The sequence below is a fragment of the Corylus avellana genome, chromosome ca5 (genome assembly GCF_901000735.1).
Source record: "Corylus avellana chromosome ca5, CavTom2PMs-1.0".
NCBI classification, from domain to species: Eukaryota; Viridiplantae; Streptophyta; class Magnoliopsida; order Fagales; family Betulaceae; genus Corylus; species Corylus avellana.
In genome coordinates, this window is record NC_081545.1 from 31,230,094 (window position 1) to 31,249,579 (window position 19,486).

Here is a 19,486-nt window from a genome sequence, read left to right on the forward strand (position 1 = left end):
ATAGTTCATAAAGCATGGCAAGGCAGATGATGGTGATCTGTTTCATAGTTGGAGTGAGGTCAATTCCTTTTGCAGTTGGAATGAGGATAGGGTTTTAGGGTGTATTGCATAGATAAGCTCCCAAAGCCTAAGAAGGTAGATGATGATGGTTCCTTTTGTAGTTGTAGTAGGGATAGGGTGCATCACACTGATAAGCCCACAAAGACTGGCAAGGTGAATGAAGATGGTTCCTTTCATACTTAGACTGGGGACAAGGTGCATCACTCAGACTAGCGATAAAGCCTATAAATATAATCCTGCAAAAGGTCCATGCTTTCTATGGTAAGAGCAGTGGTGACTCCTGTTCAAGGGGGTATGTAGCTGATATGTGGTAGATTCATATGTGAGGGAGGAATTTGTTAAAGCGCATATGCGTGAGTAAGAGTGGTTAAGTCCCATATCATATAGTAGTCACAAGAGTGATTGGTTAGTAATAACATTGTTGGACTAAAACCAATAGCGGTAAGTTTTAGGTTTAAGCTTTTGGTTGAGTTGTGTCCCAACGTATTATACCAAGGCCTCATTTGAAGATTCTCCAAGCATTTATCTTCTCAAAAATCATGTAGCTAATTCCATCAGTTGCCATGAAGTGTGTTGGGTTGAGTGTATATTTGTTGTTTCACTTGAGGAATTTTTGTTTCCCATTTCCCAAATTGAGTTATATGGGTCGATTAAGAATGAGTTTGCCACACCAATTATAAGCTTTATCATATCTTTTTGTCCCTTTTGATATTTCATATTTTCCATGGAATTGCTTTTAAGAATCCTTCATTGTTTTTTTTATTTTTTGATAAGTAATCAAGATGTCTTATTATTATTTTTTTTAATAATTCTTACAATTTCTTTCTTAACTAAAAAGGTGTTTCTAATTAATCGTATCTGTAACAGATCCCAGTTCAAAAACAAATGGGTTTATATTTGTTAGAATACAAGGTGGTTTCCATGAGATCCGGAATTCGGTGAGGATGCCATGTTTGAATCACCTATGTTCTATTTTATTCAAATACCATATTAAATTACAAGTGTATATTATTGTTATCTTTCAGATTTGTGATGTGGTTGTGGTTTCTCGACTTCTTAATGCTACCTTAGTAATTCCTGAGATCCAGTCAACTACAAGCAGCAAGGGGATAAGGTTGCCTAACCTCCAGATAATCATTGCAATTTTGATTAAGTTTGATCATGGCCTAAATTGATGTATCCATTTAATATTGTAAGTTAGTTCTTTATATTTTATAATTTATGCAGTTCTGAGTTCAAGAGTTTTGCATACCTGTACAACGAGGACCAGTTCATGGCAGCGTTAACAAAAGATGTCAACATTGTGAAGACCCTTCCAAAAAATCTCAAATGGGCAAGGAGAAAGAAGGAAATTCCAAGTTTCAAAGTGCGTCACTCAGCTTCTCCATATTATTATCTGAACCAAGTTCTCATAGTATTGAAGAAGCATGCAGTGGTTGAACTAGTTGTATCTGAAGGTGGATGCTTGCAGGTAATGACAGTGATTTTTTGTCCCTTTTGTTTTCCTTCTTTGACCCATAGCCTGGAATTGAACTTAACATTTACCCTACTTGTAATTGCTGTCCAGAGCATAGTGTTCTGAATAAATAATAGCATTATGATTCAATCTACTTATGACATGATAAATGCTGAAATTGACTGTTAATTTAGTAATTAGTCGACATGTTTGGCCAATCTTTTAATTACTTGTTGAAGGAGATGGCCACAATTGGGTTTATTTGGTTGTGCATTTGGATGTTCAAAGCTAATGTGCATATTAATTCCAACAAGGAAATGGACTTTGCTCGATTTCCATGGGACACCCATAGACGCTCTTAATCTGTATATATGTTTTGTACTGTTAGATATTGGAAGCAGACTTTGTACATGGTCTTTGATTCATGGTCACATTTAAAACTTGAAGTGGCAAAACTGTATAAGACTGAAAATAAATGTGTTATTATTAATACTATGTATGTAATGAAGAAAAGCTTACCTATAGTTGTTCATAATGATTACCTGATGGCCTTTAGTGAAAGACTGAAAGTGATGGCAGAATATATGTTTTTTATTTTTCCTTTTTTTCCTCCGGAAATATTTTTGCTTGGTATCTATTCTTACTTAACTCAAAATTTTTAATCTTGCTGCAGTTCAAGTTAGATGTTCTTTGATTTGATGTCATTATTGCTACTAATAATAATCTCTTTATGCATTTTGAGTTGTTATTATCTTTCTGGTTGTAATTTAGGCCACCCTTCCGCCTGTACTTGAACATGTTGAAGAGCTACAAAGGCTGAGATGTAGGGTTGCTTTCCATGCCCTTCGGTTCCGGCAGGAGGTCCAGGAACTTGCCACCAAAATTTTATTGAGGTCAGTGACTGCTCATCATAAACTTCCTTTTTTACTCTCGTTTATTGTTGTGAGTTTGTATTCATTTCAAATATTATTTTAGGTTACAGGCTCCTGGACGGCCATTTATAGCTTATGACCCTGGGATGACCAGAGAAGCTTTAGCATATCATGGTTGTGCTGAACTCTTCCAGGTATCTGCCTCTAACCCATAAATGCATGATTGAGATGTCTTGGAACTCTACTCAGAGTTTGATATGCATCCTCTACCTTTGAAACTTTTTCCAAGGATGTTCATACGGAGCTCATCCAGCACAAAAGGTCTTGGATGATAAAACGTGGGATTGTCAAGGGGAAGCTTTCAGTGAATTCGGCTAAGCAACGACTTGATGGTTCTTGTCCATTAATGCCAGAAGAGGTAGGAGATTACATAGATACTTACTCTCAATGTCAAGATTGGTCCAATACATACAAATATTAAAGATGATGATACCCTTGAAACTTTGTACTTTAGAAGCTTAGTTCTACGTATAAAACTTGAAGTGTGCCACTTCACAATTTGAAGGGTTTGAGGGAGCTTTATCAATTCACTGTAGGAGGGAAAGGGGTTATCCTAAAATACCAATTTTTCAGCTTTTATGGGGATGGATAAATCACTGTGGAAAGTGGTTGTTGGGTAGAAGGCCAACCTGTGACGTCTGAGCCCATACACATTGAAATGACTAATTAACTTGGCCACTCTTCTACTTATCAAAAACTTGGCCACTCTTCTAAGTAAGCAGAGTTGTCTACCAAATAGGAAATGTCTTAAAAGTCTACGTGAGCCTTTGATCTAAATCTCATGAATTTCTACAGGTTGGTATTCTTCTTCGTGCGTATGGATACTCGGGGGACACAATAATATATGTCTCTGGTGGTGAAGTCTTTGGTGGCCAAAGGACGTTGATTCCTCTTCATGCGATGTTTGAAAATGTTGTTGATAGGACTTCCCTTAGCACCCCTTGGGAGCTCAGTAGTCTTTATGGTCGTGAGGCTAACCTCATTAGCAGTTATCCTGGAACTCCACCTTTAATTGAGAAAGAGATGAAGCATGAAGCTTGGAAAACTGCAGGGCCACGTCCTCGCCCGCTTCCACCACCTCCAGCACGGCCAAAATCATATAACATTGAAGGTTGGTGGGGTTGGGTGGCTGAGAGTGACAATGAGCCTGAGAGTACAGTGATGGAGTTGCGGACCAATGCCCATAAATTGCTATGGGAAGCAATCGACTATGTGATATGTGTTGAAGCTGATGTTTTCATCACTGGTTTCGATCGTGATGGCAAGGGACATCCAAATTTTGCCAGCTTGGTAATGGGGCACAGACTCTACCAGTCAGCTGCAATGAAAACATTTAGGCCAGACAGGTAATTATTACATGTATTTGGCTACTGAATATGTTCACACACGATTCTTTGACAATCAGGATACATGATTTAGATTATCCTTTTTACTGTTATTTTGCCTATGTCAAGGCATTGAGATCGAATGCAGAAAGGATCTCTCCTCTATTTTTCTGTTAAGTTGTTACATTGCTGTCTCTATGCCATGAGTAACACAACTGATTGGACAGTGGGCTACTTAGGACCATACAATCACTTTTAAAGGTTTTTCTTTTTCCAAGTCAAGTCTCCATAGCTTGTGGGCCTTGCACTTGAAGTTCCAGCAACATATTTGTTTTGCCGCATGCCTAAAGTAGGTTAATGATAAAAATGTCATGCCAATCATCTAATCTCAAAATAGTAACTTGATGATGATTTCTCTCTTCTTGTTCTTTAAACATGTCATTTTGATGTGGTTCTGTGGATGCAGAAAAGAAGTTGCCAAGCTTTTAGACGAAATTGGTGGCCATCTATATCATGCCAACCATACTTGGCTAACATCAGTACGCAAGCATATGAGAAAGAGATTGCTGGATGGACTGATAGAAGCATCCACGAATTCAAAACCAAAATCTTTTCTCTCTCATCCAGTCCCTGAATGTTCTTGCCTGATGCATGACTCTACTGAAACATCAATTCATGCTTCAAGTCCTTCAACTCAGTCTCAAGTTCAGGCTGCTCTTGGAACTGCACATCGATGCCCTGCTTGGATGGACGGTGATTTGATAATGCGGTCAAAAGACAAGGATAATGAAGAAGATCTTGATGAAGATGATTCCACATCATCTGGATTGTTTTTTCGACCTAGTAGTGAAAATCATGAAAGTGGAGGTGGGGAGTCAAACAACAAAGAAGAAGCTCAGCTGGATGATCAAGAGGAGCTCGATGGTGGAGAAAGATAGTCTCTTTGCATGCCCATGACTTTTATCCTCATCTGCATTTGTACATAAGTGACAATTTCCATTGCCTTTTCCAAGAAAGGTTGGAATTTTTTCTTGGCTTCAGTTCAACAAGACAAGCAAGCTCTAACTGTGGCACAAGAAGTCTTTGACTTGGGGCAATTCTAATTCAACTCATGTCAGTTCAGACATATGTACCCTTTTACGAAGTATTGGATATAGTTTAGCTCAATCCCCTTACGAGGAATAGCGTCTTCCTTTTTTCAATCATGTAACCACCCAACAACTTTGATGTAACTCGGTATGTCTTCATTGGAAATCTCAAAATCTAATTGTCTGTTGTAGGACTCTCTCTTGTATTCCTAGGTGTGGCTCTGCTTCAAATTGATGTAACATGGTCAAGAGCAGAACAAGATAGATGTTTGTGTTTAACTCTATGATCAAAATAATATATATATATATATATATATATATATATATATATATTAATTTGATCATAGTAATAGTGCAACAACGTTGGTCAAACTTGTCCCCCTTTGTATGCACACGCGGTGGGAAAATAGTGAAACTGCTGAGAAACTATGGGAGGAAAACTTGGTCAGCAAGTGTCATATATATATGGTCAAAAAGAGAAAGTTCTTTCTGCTGATATCTTTTAGTTTCAATAATCAGAGCGGGCCCATATTGATAGAGTCCCTCCACTATAACCTTGAAGCCAAAGAAACCTCATCTATATAATGCTCTAAGATAGCAGATCGATACATAAAACCAAAGCAAACTACCCCTCAAATATACTGTGCATACTGCAATTGTCTATCAGGCTTTCTTCTTCTTCTTCTTCTTATACTTGTCTGCTAGAACAGTTCACCTCTTCCTAGTTGATCACTTCGTTGAAGTAAGAAAAAACAGGTCAAAACAAATGAAAGAAGGCAAGAAGAACACGACCAGCTGGTGCATGTTGTTTTTAGGACCATTTTGGTCGTGTTTCGGTTTCCATCCGTCTTCAAGGACTAGCAAATCAAAGTGTTCAAGCTCTGAACCTGAGGCTGCAATTGTAGCTGCAGCTAAGCATTTCTCTTCTGCCCATAAAGTACGATTTGGTTAGTTTCAAAGAACAGCCTACCATGAACTTCTGATGCCATACTATAAGAGCCTTTGTTCGCACAAAGTATGGGTACCTCTCGATGGACGCTGCAGTAGCAGCACGACCCCCCCCAAAAAAAAAGAAGAAGAGAAGAATGAAAGGATGAAGCTGAAAATTGCTATTGCAAACCATATGATCCTTTACATGTAATATTTAGACCTCCTATTTCTTTAGAGGGTGTAAAGTTTTTTTTTTTTTTTTTGGTTTGAAATTCCATTTAGATATGAGATTCTAAAGTGGATGAATTGTATATTAAACCTTTTAACGTACAATACTTGGTCATATTGCCTACAATAAATCCAATGCACATTTGTTAATTACCTTTGTTTACTTTTCATAGCTTTGGCTATGTTTTTCTGTAAAAGCTTTGTACTTTGGATCTCTTATTGAAGATGAAAGACTTCCCTCAAAATATCATGTGCTCATTATGGAAATCACATGCTGTGTGCATGCCAAACTCCACATACATTTTTAGAGTTTGGATCGGAGGAATCTCCCTAAAAAGGCCCCTTCAATCCTCAATCCAATTTGTAATAAATTTATGCATGTAAAAAAATAAAAAAATAAAAAACCTAGAGATGGGTTGGCCACTCTGGCCACCCTAGCCCCACCTGTACGTAGGGCCACAACTAGCCCCAACACTTGCTACCTCTCTACGCTTGGGGTGGGGATGGCCTTGCGAGGCACCTTACGACCAGCCCACATGTGGGTTTTTTCTTAGTAAAATTTGTTGAAGAAAGGAGACGGGTGTCTCCTTTTGATTGGATATAGCTATAAAATTTAATAAAGTGATGACGTCTGAAGCATTTATTTTTTTTCCATAAAATAATAGTGAACGTAAATGTCAAATCGGTTGGAAACTAGGGCTTCGTTCTCCTCTGTGTCCAGGTGTACATTTTGATTTTTGAAGGAGAGACAGAGAGAGATGGTGAAGTCAGCAAAGAGCCACGATTCTGACGACGACGAGTTCGACGACGTCGTTCCCAGACACAGCTCCTCGTCTCTCAGCGGTACCATTTTTCTGTTTCTGTTGCTTTTGGCGTTTTTGTTGTTTTGGGTTTTGAATTGTTTTGGTGCGCTCGGCAGTGAGAGCAGATGGGAATAGCAGGGAGCAGAGGACGACGGCGCATCGGTCCAAGCATTCGGAGACGGAGCAGCGAAGGAGGAGCAAGATTAACGAGAGGCAAGCTTTGTTTTATTTTCTTAATTTAGTTTGTTTTCTATGATTTGTGCGTGGTAGCTGGAAATGGTTGTGTTGGTTTGCTTCCTCGTGCTTTTGAATTCGCTTGCTATGTGGAAAATATTGGCCGTTGTTGAACTGGGTTTTTTTGTTTTTGTTTGGGGGGGGGTTTGGAAAAAAATTACTGTGAACATATAGATGAATTGAAGTTCATAATTGTAGAAAGAAAACCTGAATTTAGGTCACTTTGTCGTTTTATAAAAAAATAATGTGAATTTAGGTCACAGTAATGAAAATGAGTAAAACGATAAAGCAGTTATATGAGGAGCCTGTTCTATAAGATGTATGTTTCTTGATGATGCTTATGATTTGTATGTTTATCAATGGTTTAATGCCACTGACTAAAAAAAGTGGGAGGACAAAGTTCCACTGCTGGAACTCTGGGTGCTTCTTGTAGCTAAAGAAAGTTTGGGGTGGTCGAGTAAAATAATCCAAGATTTAGAGTATTTTTCTGTATTTTTTTTCTGCAATGAATTTCAGACACTCCTGAGTTCAAAACTTTGGAGCTGTGGCCAAATCTCTCTTTCTCTCTCTCTTTTTTCTTTCTCTCTTTTTAATACAAATTCTTCCCCTTTTTAGTACACATTTGGTTTCACAGTGCCAGCCCAAATTTGAACTTTTAAGTAGTTGGCAAAGACACCAAATTTAATTCCGTGTTTATTCGATGTCAGTGTTGTGCTTGAGCTATTAATTTTAGTGTCATCTTGTGCTTGATCTCAATCCCTCTTTGATGTTTTTCCCCTTCTTGTTCATATTCTCATGATACTGTTGCTAATCTGTGAACATTGATTTTCTTTACTATTTTGCTTTTGTGTTCTCTTTTGCCATGGTAATATCTCCTTCTAATCAATAGCATTGGCAATAATTCTTTGCTTACCTGAAAATCTTATTGCTGAAGCAGATTTCAGATTTTGAGAGATATCATACCGCAGAATGATCAAAAAAGAGATAAGGCTTCATTCTTGTTGGAGGTATGTCACTTGATTATGTCCTGTTTTTATATTTTATTTTGGAAATTAATTCTTATCACTCAAAATTGACATTATTTTTTGATAAGTGACGCAAAATTGACATATTTTCATATTTATATGCAGGTTATAGAGTACATTCAGTTTTTACAGGAGAAGTTGAATGTGTACGAAGGACAATACCATGACTGGAGTAAGGAGCCAAAAAAATTGATACCATGGGTAAAATACTGATGGTGGACATATGTCTCTTTTTTTGCACATTAACGTGTAGTGTTATTTTGTTGGACTATGTATTTCTTTTGCATGACATTCTTAGTTTGTGTTCAGTTTCAAGCTTTGTGTGTTTACGCTCTGTACCAAAGTCCATGTGAGGTGGGATTGTTTCTTTGACTGGGAGATGGCCTTCAGGTTTTGTGTCTAAGAGGATGTTTTGATTTCTTATGTACAAAATTTCAGCCAGAACTAAGTGTTGGCAGCAGCATGCTAAATTCAAGTCACACTATCTATTTTCCAGTACATATGCTGTTTACGAATTCATTTGTTTAATTAATTTGCGATTGTTGCTATATGTTATTGTTGTACAACGTGTTGATTTTTTGAGTTACTCACCTATGAAAATTAAACTTTATAGCTTTGTTGTTGAAACCAACCTCCCCCCCCAACCCCGCACGTGCCACCAATCCAGGAAAAAAAAAAAGAAAGACTTGCTGTGATTCTTGGTTTTTAGTATCCCAAAGGATCAACGGAGGTGTCCACACTGTACAGTAAAATATTTTCCTTCTGGAAAGTTGGAGATTTCTTCTTCATAATTATGTAGCAAGCCAAACTGAAGTTAGGATCTTGGGCGGTTGGGGATTCATGCAGGTTCTTTTACCTGCAAATTTGCGTGTGCATAGAGACATGCTTGTTGGCTGTTGCTGGTGTGGAAATACATGCTCATACAAATATAGTGGTGGTGTCTTTATGGACTCATGTGATGTTTGTTCCTTGAGAACTAATATGCGTACTCTACTATTTGAGGAGAAAGGTAGTCTTGTACTTGATTCTTTTTGTGTGAATGGATAACCTGTAGATGATGCCCAGGGAAACAAAAACAACACAAGCCTGGATGTTCCTTCTCTAGTAATGAAATCATATATTGCGAATATGATAAATACTATTAGACTTTGGGGCTGTTGATTGCCACAGTGTGTCCAAAGGAAATTTATTTATGATGTCTTGCATTTGCTTGTAACAGAGAAATCATCATGGGCCTGCAGAAAATCTTTCGGATCATTCACAAGTTATAAAGAATGGCTTTGGAATAGAGAATAATGTTGTACCCCCAGCCGTGCTCACAAAAGCACAGAGCTCTCCGGAATCTGAATTGGGCACAACTGCTGTTTTTAAAGCGTTGGATCACCCCGCTGGGTCAGCTATTCCAGCTCTTCCTTCGAACGTGCAAATGAAGCCAAACATGTTCGATCCAGTTGTTAGGGGTGGTATGCCCACCCATTCTTTGCAGGAATCTGTTTCTGATGCTGAAAACGCACCCACCCAGACCCAGTCCCAATGGTGGTATGGTAGACCGTATGCAACTGAGCATGCTGTTCCAAGTAATACGCTGCATGAACAGGAGGAGCTGGCTGTTCATAGTGGATCAGATAGCACCTCAAGTGCCTATTCTCAAGAGTGAGTGTCATTCTTTTTGGCTTTCTTTTTGTTTCTTTTAATTTATTTATTGACATCGTTGCACTGATTGTCAAACATGGCTGTTTACCACATTCATTCGCTTGGTATGAATTTATTTATATATGCTATTTTTTACGATGATGCTTGCTTGTTGGGTCATAATCTTAAATAGAATGTTTTCTGTGAAGAAATTACAAGCATGTTTGGCAAAGTTTTTGAAAAATGAAATTGAGAAGTGTATTTTATGAGAGCCACATTTGAAAAAATGTTGTGTGGGATTATAGAAAAAAATTCGTTTGGTAAACTGAAAGTGTTTCAAAAAAGCAAAAAATTGAGAAGTGTTCTCAAAACATAATCGAAACAAAAGAAAAAAAATATTTGCTGGAGGCTGACCTCCACTGGTGACGGCTACCACCCCTTCACCGGAGGGGATAAATGTTTATCAATGATTGGGAGGTGGATGCTGTATCTTCTCTTTTCAATGCTTTGTATTCCGATAGGTTGGGTCGTGGAGATGAAGATAAGTTTTGTTGTATTCTTTCGAAAAGATGATCCTTTTGAGGTCAAAATTTTTTACAAATTTCTTCCCAATGTTGACTCCTCTTTCCGTTGGAATAGCATTTGGAGGTTTAAGTGTAACACTCTGGTCCCATATTGGGAAGATGAGAAGTAACCCCACATAGAGTAGGTGGTTTATGAAGATCTAAGTCCCACATTACGTAGTTAGTATGTGAAACTAGGCTTTATACTGAATTCCAAGGAAGTTCCAAATTGACTAGTCATTTTGGGATAATAGTATAGATGTGGCTAGTATTTTTTTTTTTTTTTTTTGAGCTATTAGAAATGGTATCACAGCCACCTAGTAACGCTAGGTCATGTGGTACTAGAACATTGCATGACGTGGCCTTGACGAGGACGTCAGGAATTTAAGAGAGGAAGTTTGTAACACCTCGGTCCCATATTGGGAAGATGAGAAGCAACCCACATAGAGTGGGTGGTTTATAAAGATAGTCATGGGTGCTAAGTCCCACATTTTCTAGTTACTAGGTGAAATTGGGCTTTATAATGAATTCTATGGAATCTTTAAATTGACTAGTCTTTTTGGAGTAATAGCGTAGATGTGGCTAGCACTTTTTCTGGGCCATTACATTAAGGCTCCTTTGAGGTTGACTTCTTCACTTGGACAACATCCTTGGGAAAAATTCTCACTACGGATAATCTCCACAAACGTCACACATCATAGTGATGGATTGGTGTTATGTGTAAAAGGAGTGGAGAAACACCTAGGTGGCGTTTGGCAACCGCAATAGAGCCCGCCTAGATACTGTTTAACATTTGTTTCTGTGCCTTCCAACACGTGACCCTTGTAAAATTACTTTTTTAGCCATTTATTTTCTTAGGTGCGGTAGTTTTGCTGTTAAATCTCCCAACGGCTGAGATTATACAGAAAACAAAGAAAAGGAAAACAAAGGCTATGATTTCATGGAACGGTTCCTTCTCTCACGCTTCTTCTCCTTCTTCTTCCTTTCTCTCTCTAAACCCATTCTTCTTCTTCTTCCTTTCTCTTCTTGTTTTTGTTTAATCTGAGAAGTAATCAAGACAATTTCTAACCAAACTGAGTATTTTCACGGAATTTCTCTAACCTTCTTCTCCCTCTTCTCCTCAAAACCCATCTTTCTCTCTTAAACCTCTTCCTTTCTCTCTCTCTACCCACCTGGGTTGGTGTTCTTGCAATTCATGACGAAGAACATGTTGAATGTGGAGAAAAAACTGGACCTCAAAACTGGGTTCAATTTAAGAACAACCCAAATCTTCAAGAACACCAACCCAGGCGGTCAGTAGAGAAAAAACTCAAGAAAATTCAAGCCACAACAAAAAAAAAAATCAAGCCACAAACTTCTCAAGAAAACCAACACCTTCCTTCCTCCCAAACCAAAAGAAAATAACCAATTAAACTCCCCTATTGATCGGCCTAGGCATAAAAAATAACCAAAATAAAAACAAGAAAGAGAAAGGAAGAAGAAGAAGAAGAATGGGTATAGAGAGAGAAAGGAAGAAGGAGAAGCTGAGCAAACAAAAAGCGTGGGATTTAATTTCTGTGGAAAAATTGCAGAGAGGGGGGCAATATAGTAACAAAATGACAAATGTTGAGGGAGAAAACTAGTCAATGGGTCAGACACTGAACATTGTCTAGTACAAGGCTGTTACCAAACGAAGCCCTAATCACCTTCTTCTTCACTGTGATATTGCCAGAGAGTTGTGGAATTTGGTTTTTCAGATGTCTGGAATAGAGTGTGTTATACCCAGATGGGTGGTGGAGCTCTTGTTGTGCTGGAAAGGAATGTATTGTTGGAATGTAATTCCTTATTGTTTAATGTGATGCATCTGGAGAGTAAATGAATGCTCAAAGTTTCGAGGATTGTGAGAAGATGAGTTCGGAGCTACAACTATGGTTTCTTAAATCACTCTTTGAGTGGAACTCTGTAAACACCCCTCTTAATATCTCTAACTTTGTATATTTTTGTACTATTTTCCTCGTTCTTTATCTTGATGGGTGTTTTTTTCTTGTATACGTCTTGTGTATGTATGATTCACTCCTTGCACTTTTAATGAATTTGTGCTACTTATAAAAAATAAAAAGAAAAAGAAAAAGAAAACCTGTTTGGTAATTATTGTCTGAAAAAGTGCTTTTTCAGTGTTTGAAAGTGAAAAGAGTTTTTAAAACTTTTCCAAACACCCCCATGTTTTTATGAATTGCTTGTGTATCTCTATAATGACTGTTAACTGCACGGTTTTTCTAGTAAGTTATGCTCGCTGGATTATATGTAGAAGCACGCTAGTCCTATGAAACCAAAGCCAGTAGAAAATTTGGAAAAGAGCCTGTGGTTACATGAGTACCAGCTCCAATAAGAAGGGTTTCTATTAGAGAATAATATTTAGATGGTAGGTTTTCTCCCAAGAGGATAGACCATTGTTATTTTTTAAAGGGCATTGTTTTTGATCCCCCTGTTTATCTGCAACTTTGTATTTGTTGTACGTATAAATGGAATTATGTATGCTGTTACTGAGTTATTTTTTGTGTTGAACAGGATACTGAATTCTCTGACCCAAGCACTGCAATCTTCGGGTGTTGATTTGTCACAAGCCAGCATTTCAGTGCAAATTAATGTTGGTAAACCTGCAAATGGCGAACTCAACGGTACAGCATCTGATTCAAAGGTTTGTTTTTAATTAGAAAGCCCTTTCTTACTACCTCTGCTACTACTGTTGCGATGAAAATGATTCTTCAATAAATCTTATGGGGATATTTGTTGTATTGATGCCCCCGTTTTTCCAAATGGACTTCTTATGACATTGTAGGTTATATGTTTTTTTTCTCCCCCATTTCCTTGATTCATAGATGCTGTCTTCTGTTTTTCTTGTGCTAGATGATAACTTGTCTTCTTACTTAAATGGATAACAATGGTAACTTTTGTTCCTTCAGGACCATGAGAAACAGTCTTTGAACTACCAAGTGATTGCACATACTTCAGTTGGTAACTGCAGTAATGAGTCTGATCTGGCTCATAAGAGGCTCAGAACAGAGGAAAGATAATGTATTATTCTGGTCTCCATTTTTTATTTCTCTAATTTTAATTTTGTTCCTCTTCTTTTTTGGGGGTTTTTTTATTTTTTATGCGGGCCCTGAGGAGTGGGGGTTGGTGTTGGTCATTTATTCCATGTCATAGTCCGCAGACAGCTAGGCCCGGATCAATTGTAGATGCTGCTGTTCTTTGATTTGCCAGGTTGCATGGACTATCCCCTAGAGAAGTATGTCACATATTATTTTATTTGTACTTCAAATTCAGATCGATGATTCCATGCATATATAATGAGAAGCTGATTTTATCTTTCAACTCGACTCGCGTTATGTTGCTCTTTTCTGTGCCATCAAAACTTTGGTATTTAGTCTAATGGTTCAATCCTCTTTGCAAAAGCCAATTTGGTCCTCCTTGTGAACCTAATGAAGGAGAAGCCAATGCAGCCCTTCTTGCTGTTAACACTGCCATTGAATTCAATCTCCCCTGTTGTTTCTGACACCCTTGGTCTTCTCAGCTCTCACAGCAGCTTGATAGCATTCAAGATCCACAGCAGAGCAATTTTTTTGCACTTACAAGCATTTATCTTCTTGTTGCGATCAAAGTCTGCTCGGCTACAACTAAAAAAAAAACCCACCATCTATGGCTGCCCTTTTCTTGGCCCTTGTGCCAAGAAATTATTGGACTGGGTTTCTGTCCATTTCAACTTTTGTTTGTTTTTCCTTGTGTTGTACTGGTTGGTTGGGCTGTCCGTAGAAGGCCTTCCCGCCCTCCCCTTCCCATGTGAACTTTTCTCATATTGTAATGGATTTTCTCTTGCTAAAAGAAAAAATGAAAAAGGAGAGACCTTGTTTTCCATGGATGGAGAAACTTGGAGATAGTAAGAGTAGAAAAAGAAACATATTATCATGGTGGAATTTCAGTCATGATTTGGAGCGGAAGAACTTGGAGACAAACCAGATTTCTTTGGCCGAAGAATAGAAAATTTCTAGGTTGTGACTTATGAAATATGGGCAAGAACAAAAATTTTCAGGTATTTTGGTGCGGTGACGCCCACCCCACTTTCTTTTCCAAAGTATAAGCATAGTCAAGATATATGCTCTTCGTGCTCATTTTCTTATATATAATAAAATTATACAACTTGAATAAAAAAATCAGCTTAATTTGTATGCTTACTACATTAATTCTATGTTGGTCAAACACTCCCCCGGCCATCATTAAAAAGTTGAATTGCAATAAAATTGAGAGCAATTAATCTTATCTCGAAACAAAATGGAAATTGCACTAATGACTTCATTGAAACTTTACTCACCTACTTCTTGGGCAATGCTGTGTTGTGCTTGAAGTGCGTCAACAGCCATCCAATATTGAATAATGTATGACCAAACCTAAGAGTTCTTTCGGTGGATCATCACCCACAAACATATATTTTGTCTCTCTTGGATTAGTAATCACATCACCTTCCCATATGACTTGTTTTTTTTTTTTTTTTTTGATAGAAGTATAAGTTAAAACAGCCTTTGGGTTATTTTTGATGATACAAATAAAAAAATATAAACTAAAAAGCTCTAGAAAATTTTGAGTATAATTTGGGCAATATTATTGTTGTGTGCGATCAATTCATTATTTAATCGTGGAAGAACAGAATTAATAAATCAAACAAAATAATTAAGGTCTCTTTTGGTAATAGTTTTGAAAGCACTTTACTGTTTTTTAAACCAAAAACATTGTTTTCTCCAAACCATTAACAAACACTGTAAAGTACAAAACACTTTTCAAACACACAAAACATTTTTTAAATATGGGCCCCACCAAAAAACGCATCTCATGTTTTTGTTTTTGAGAACTGTGTTTTCGTTAAAAAAGCGCATTTGGCAAACTGTTTCTGAAAATAGAAAATCTTGGTTAAAGCATTTGGACAACTGTTTTGAAAACAGTTTCCTCTCAAGAAGAAAATAGAAAACAATGACATGACACAATAGCTCTTTTTTCCTTACTATTATTATTATTATTTTACATTTTCTTCTTTTTGAGAAAAAAAGCAGATCATATAGATATAGCTTTCAAAACCCAAATGTCTTCCGGATGATGTGTTTGCTTTTTCCCCAACCATAGCCTAGTTTATGCGTGTTAGTTACATGTTATATGCTTAAATCATGGAACAAAGTCTGTAAAATTTAGACTTTGTAGTTGCTAATTAATTAGGTCTTCTCACTCTACAACAACCACTCATGTTTAAATGGTGGAGATTAGTCTCTTTATTTTGTCATGAAATGTTCATTTTCTTTCCTGATTGGGTCTTCTTACTCCACTACAACCACTCATGTTTAAATGGTGTCAATTAATCTCCTTAATTTGTCATGAAATGTCCATTTTCTTTCCCAATTAGGTCTTCTTACTCTACTACAACCACTCTTGAAATGGTTCATGCACCTCATATGGTAGCTAAATCTTCCGTACTGATAACATCCAATACAAAGAGTTGTGTTCAAGACCAAGGCCATGCTTGGAAACAATATAGAAGCTGGATCTTTTATTAAAAATTGACACCTAATAAATGTACAAGAACATTAATTAAAGATAACCATTCCAAAAACTACTAATGCAGAAGAATCTCCACTTCTCTTTACAATTTAGCTTTAGCTGATTTAATATCAGCCCCAAAAATGGAAGGGTCTTCGATATGTACATAAATCTTATTATTCAAAATTGTGAAAATATTATAATATCCCTGGAAACACATTTCCAAAGTCCACTCCAAATTCTCTGTATTTAAACCACTGTGAAAGAATTAAGATACCCATCTGTGATTAATTAAGCAGGTAAGTAGAAATGGCTGCAAACATGAAGGGAGACATCATGTGATTCTCCATGGTTCATCCAACAGTTGCAGACACTCATATGGGTTGGCATAGAAATAATCCTCTTCTTTTGGTCTGTCTGATATTATAACACGTTTCTTTGGGCTTCCCATCCGATTGGCATGAGCTTCCTTCACAACAGAAGAGAAGTCATCCCAGCTGAATGATCCATTGTTGTATTGATCTATTAACCCAACCAGATGCTTTTTGTCCAACTGAACTGTCTTTTTGAATCCTAAAAACCTGAAAATGAGAAATAATTCAGACAAAAAGACTAAATTCTGGTAAAACTCATATAACCAACTAAAGCATTGGCAGCAAAATATAACCTGCGATGGCCTTCAACGACTTTAGCCATGTTTCCATCATATGTAGGAACAAAAATATCACTCTCCAGGGAAACAAGATAATCCAATGCTGCCATTTGGGATGAGTGGTTCTTGATAAAGCTCAAGTCCAAGGGATCCAGTAGAGTATCTTTTTTGACCTGTGTTATAAAATTTAAAACAAATTGTTATGGCATCTCCAAGTAAAAAAAAAAAAAATATTGGAAGGTTGTTTCTGCTGCTTCATATACTGACCAAATTAGGAAAAGCTTCTGCCAAACTTGCCATCCTCTTTTCCCCACCATATATTTCCCCGGCGGCAATATAAATTTGAACGTTACGATCGATTCCAAGTGCACTCAATACTAATGCAGTTTCCTCTGGTGTCAAAGGGCACAAACCTTCTTGCCTTTTCATGGTGGAGTTTATAACTTTCTCCTTCCACCAAGGATAGTCATTTCTAATTATGTGTGGTTTGCCACAATTAATAAATGTGAAATTTTGGACTGAATAAAGATAATTTAACAGGAAAAGAAAATGATAAAGAAAAAAAAAAGAGTAACCTCATTTTTGTGAGTTCTTCCACCTCATCAGTGCTGCAACCATGTGTGCAGCCAGAGAAAGCCAACATGTCCATTTCATATCTGAGATGAAGGACCAGGAAAGGTCCCTTCTCCCTCAAAATCCTGACAACTCTTCTACCCAATTCCTCTATCTGGGGAGTAAACCTCAAACCATTGAAGTTTACTCGACAGCGCAGCTTCTGAATCTCAAGAGGTGGTCCATTGTTAGCCAGCCGAGTATCAGTTCTGTTTAAATGTACAACTTTGTGCTTTTTCAGCAGAGGAAGAATCTATTAACACAGAGATTTTGGAAGATTAGTTGAACTATGCAAACAGAATCACAAACTTTAAACCAAAATGTTGATGCCAGAATTAGGAATTCAGGAACCAACCTGATTAAGGTAGTAGGACATGTTAGACCAACTGATGGGTGCCAATGAATATAAATTTTTCTGTTCAAGTCTTTTCTTGATCCTTGGTGGTAATGCCTTCAATATGCGAACTTCACCTTTCAACGACGTGATAAAATGATCGACATCAAATATCTCATGGAAGTCACTGCAACATCAAATATGTCATGAAAAATCTAGACATTTATAAAGACAAAATTTGTCCATATCTCGAATGAAACCTACCTTGCATCAGCCCAGAAAGAGGTTTTATCCAGCTCTGGAACAATAAGTGTGACATTCAAGTATCTGGCAATTGTAACCATGTCGCATATCTGCAGAGAAGATCCCAGAATAAGTGAGACACAAACATACAACTCAGACAAAAGCAATTGCAATGAAAGTAGCAGAGAGAACTCACTGCTGCTCGCATTTGGTTTAGTCCTCCATTGCAGGAAACCATTAGATAACCATTGTTCTTATATACCCCTGCAAACAATTAAGACTCATCAAATTCAGAATTGATGATAGATGAGATTAACAAATCCTAACATTTTCAGCCGAAGGAGAAAAAAAAAAAAAATACCCATCAACTGCACGATTTACACAAAACTGAATCAACTATAAAATTGAGTTATCTAATTGATGTACTGGGGAAACTCCAAACAACAAGCATAAGAGAAAACTAAAACTGCAATCAAAACTTCTATCCTATGCAAATCAATGGATTTTTCTGCAAGTAATGAAAGTAAAGAAAGAAACTGGGATTATAATTATACTGACAAGCCCAAAACTCTCACTTTTTGGTGGGGAAGGAACTTTGATTGAAGCATAAGACAATTCAAGGGGCAGAGACAATTCTGATTCTGATTGACTGAAACAAGAAGGCCAACCCTTTAACACTCTTGGCCCCCACGCCTCTCCCAGAGCCATCAACTGAACAACACAAGCACAAAGCAGCATAATTGTTATCGCCCGAATGATGAACAGCTTCATTCGAGGCCTCAAAACCATAAACCTCTTCGATTTTCCAACCTTAACTTCACTCAAAAACTTGAATCCCACCTCACATTCCTCCCTATAACCACACTTCTGATCATAACCCTCCGCTCTACACATTGTTGCAATACTACTTCCCTCCACTTCAAACTCACCCAATTACTCGCACAAACTTGTTACTGAAGCCTTATATTTATTGAATGCTTCAGTGTTAAAAATTAACTTTTAACAGTGGTAATTAAGAACATTCACTCAAAATTTTTGGTCTAAACTGTCTCAAGTACAGATTATTCTAAGCACATATATATAGTAAATGTTATCAGCCCACGAGGTGCTCATAAATAATCAAACCTCCTTGAAAGTCTAAACCTTTCTCGATTCTTAAAACATTTGGCATTAAAATAACAAAACCCAACTCTTATATAGCCATAAACTTAACCTTAAAAGCACCTAACTCTGTCACCATCTTATACTATTCCACCACACTGATTTTTAATATCTGAACCAAACCCAGAAAAGATTGACAAAAAAAAAAAAAAAAGGAACATGGTTTTTGTGTCAACTAAAACAACTTCACTAATAAACTACTTCTGGCTCTTAACCTTATATAATCCCCAAAGATTTCCCTTGAGGATTTGTCGGCCAGATCCCGGCGATATTGGCCGGAGAACTGGGTCTTAGGTTGTTGAGAGAGGAGAGATAAAGTCCTAAGGTTTTAAACTTCCAGAACTGAAACCCAAAAGCCTGTAATTGAGGCGCTAAAAGTGTATCAATGAGAAGAATAGACGTAAAGGTTATAACCGTACCATATTATGGCAAAGTAATTTTTTTTTTTCCACTCTTTTTTTTTCACCTTTTTTTTTTTTTCTTTCTTTTTAGCTTTTTTACCATCTTTTCTTCTTTTTGTGTGTAGTTGTTTCATTTTTTGTTTTTTTGTTTTCCTTGTTTGGCATGGTGATTCCTTGGTAAAAATGGGCAATAAGGGACTTTGTTATTGCATTTATGATTTATCACATACATTAATAAATAAATTTTG

General features: G+C 37.2%; 3 protein-coding genes across 3 annotated transcripts; 2 read left to right on the forward strand and 1 right to left on the reverse strand.

Moving 5' to 3' along the window:
• Window positions 1-908: 908 nt before the first annotated feature.
• On the forward strand, window positions 909-5,055 carry LOC132182132 (O-fucosyltransferase 27; the record flags this gene model as incomplete). Its single annotated transcript, XM_059595331.1, has 8 exons — window positions 909-998; window positions 1,086-1,174; window positions 1,288-1,531; window positions 2,288-2,409; window positions 2,492-2,582; window positions 2,678-2,806; window positions 3,244-3,794; window positions 4,240-5,055. Coding segments are annotated over 8 exons (1,788 nt in total), but the record flags the coding sequence as incomplete, so codon positions are not given.
• A 1,619-nt stretch (window positions 5,056-6,674) lies between these two features.
• LOC132183162 (transcription factor BIM2) lies at window positions 6,675-13,630 on the forward strand. Its single transcript, XM_059596563.1, has 7 exons — window positions 6,675-6,862; window positions 6,939-7,035; window positions 7,994-8,063; window positions 8,187-8,282; window positions 9,301-9,734; window positions 12,824-12,953; window positions 13,219-13,630. Exons 1-7 carry the CDS (start codon window positions 6,778-6,780, stop codon window positions 13,327-13,329), a joined length of 1,023 nt encoding a protein of 340 aa, XP_059452546.1. The 5' UTR covers window positions 6,675-6,777; the 3' UTR covers window positions 13,330-13,630.
• A 2,256-nt stretch (window positions 13,631-15,886) lies between these two features.
• LOC132183163 (rhamnogalacturonan I rhamnosyltransferase 1-like) lies at window positions 15,887-19,186 on the reverse strand. Its single transcript, XM_059596564.1, has 8 exons — window positions 18,252-19,186; window positions 17,873-17,940; window positions 17,698-17,786; window positions 17,455-17,620; window positions 17,063-17,352; window positions 16,755-16,959; window positions 16,503-16,660; window positions 15,887-16,416 (listed from the first exon to the last, which is right to left on the reverse strand). Exons 1-8 carry the CDS (start codon window positions 18,568-18,570, stop codon window positions 16,170-16,172), a joined length of 1,542 nt encoding a protein of 513 aa, XP_059452547.1. The 5' UTR covers window positions 18,571-19,186; the 3' UTR covers window positions 15,887-16,169.
• Window positions 19,187-19,486: the final 300 nt, after the last annotated feature.

Coding starts and splice junctions, on each gene's coding strand:
- LOC132183162 (XM_059596563.1), top strand. CDS start 6,778: ATGGTGAAGTCAGCAAAGAGCCACGATTCTGACGACGACGAGTTCGAC. Junction 8,283..9,300: donor CAAAAAAATTGATACCATGG/GTAAAATACTGA, acceptor TGCTTGTAACAG/AGAAATCATCATGGGCCTGC. Junction 12,954..13,218: donor GTACAGCATCTGATTCAAAG/GTTTGTTTTTAA, acceptor TTGTTCCTTCAG/GACCATGAGAAACAGTCTTT.
- LOC132183163 (XM_059596564.1), bottom strand. CDS start 18,570: ATGTGTAGAGCGGAGGGTTATGATCAGAAGTGTGGTTATAGGGAGGAA. Junction 17,621..17,697: donor TCTTTCTGGGCTGATGCAAG/GTAGGTTTCATT, acceptor TTGATGTTGCAG/TGACTTCCATGAGATATTTG. Junction 16,960..17,062: donor GAAGAACTCACAAAAATGAG/GTTACTCTTTTT, acceptor ACACATAATTAG/AAATGACTATCCTTGGTGGA.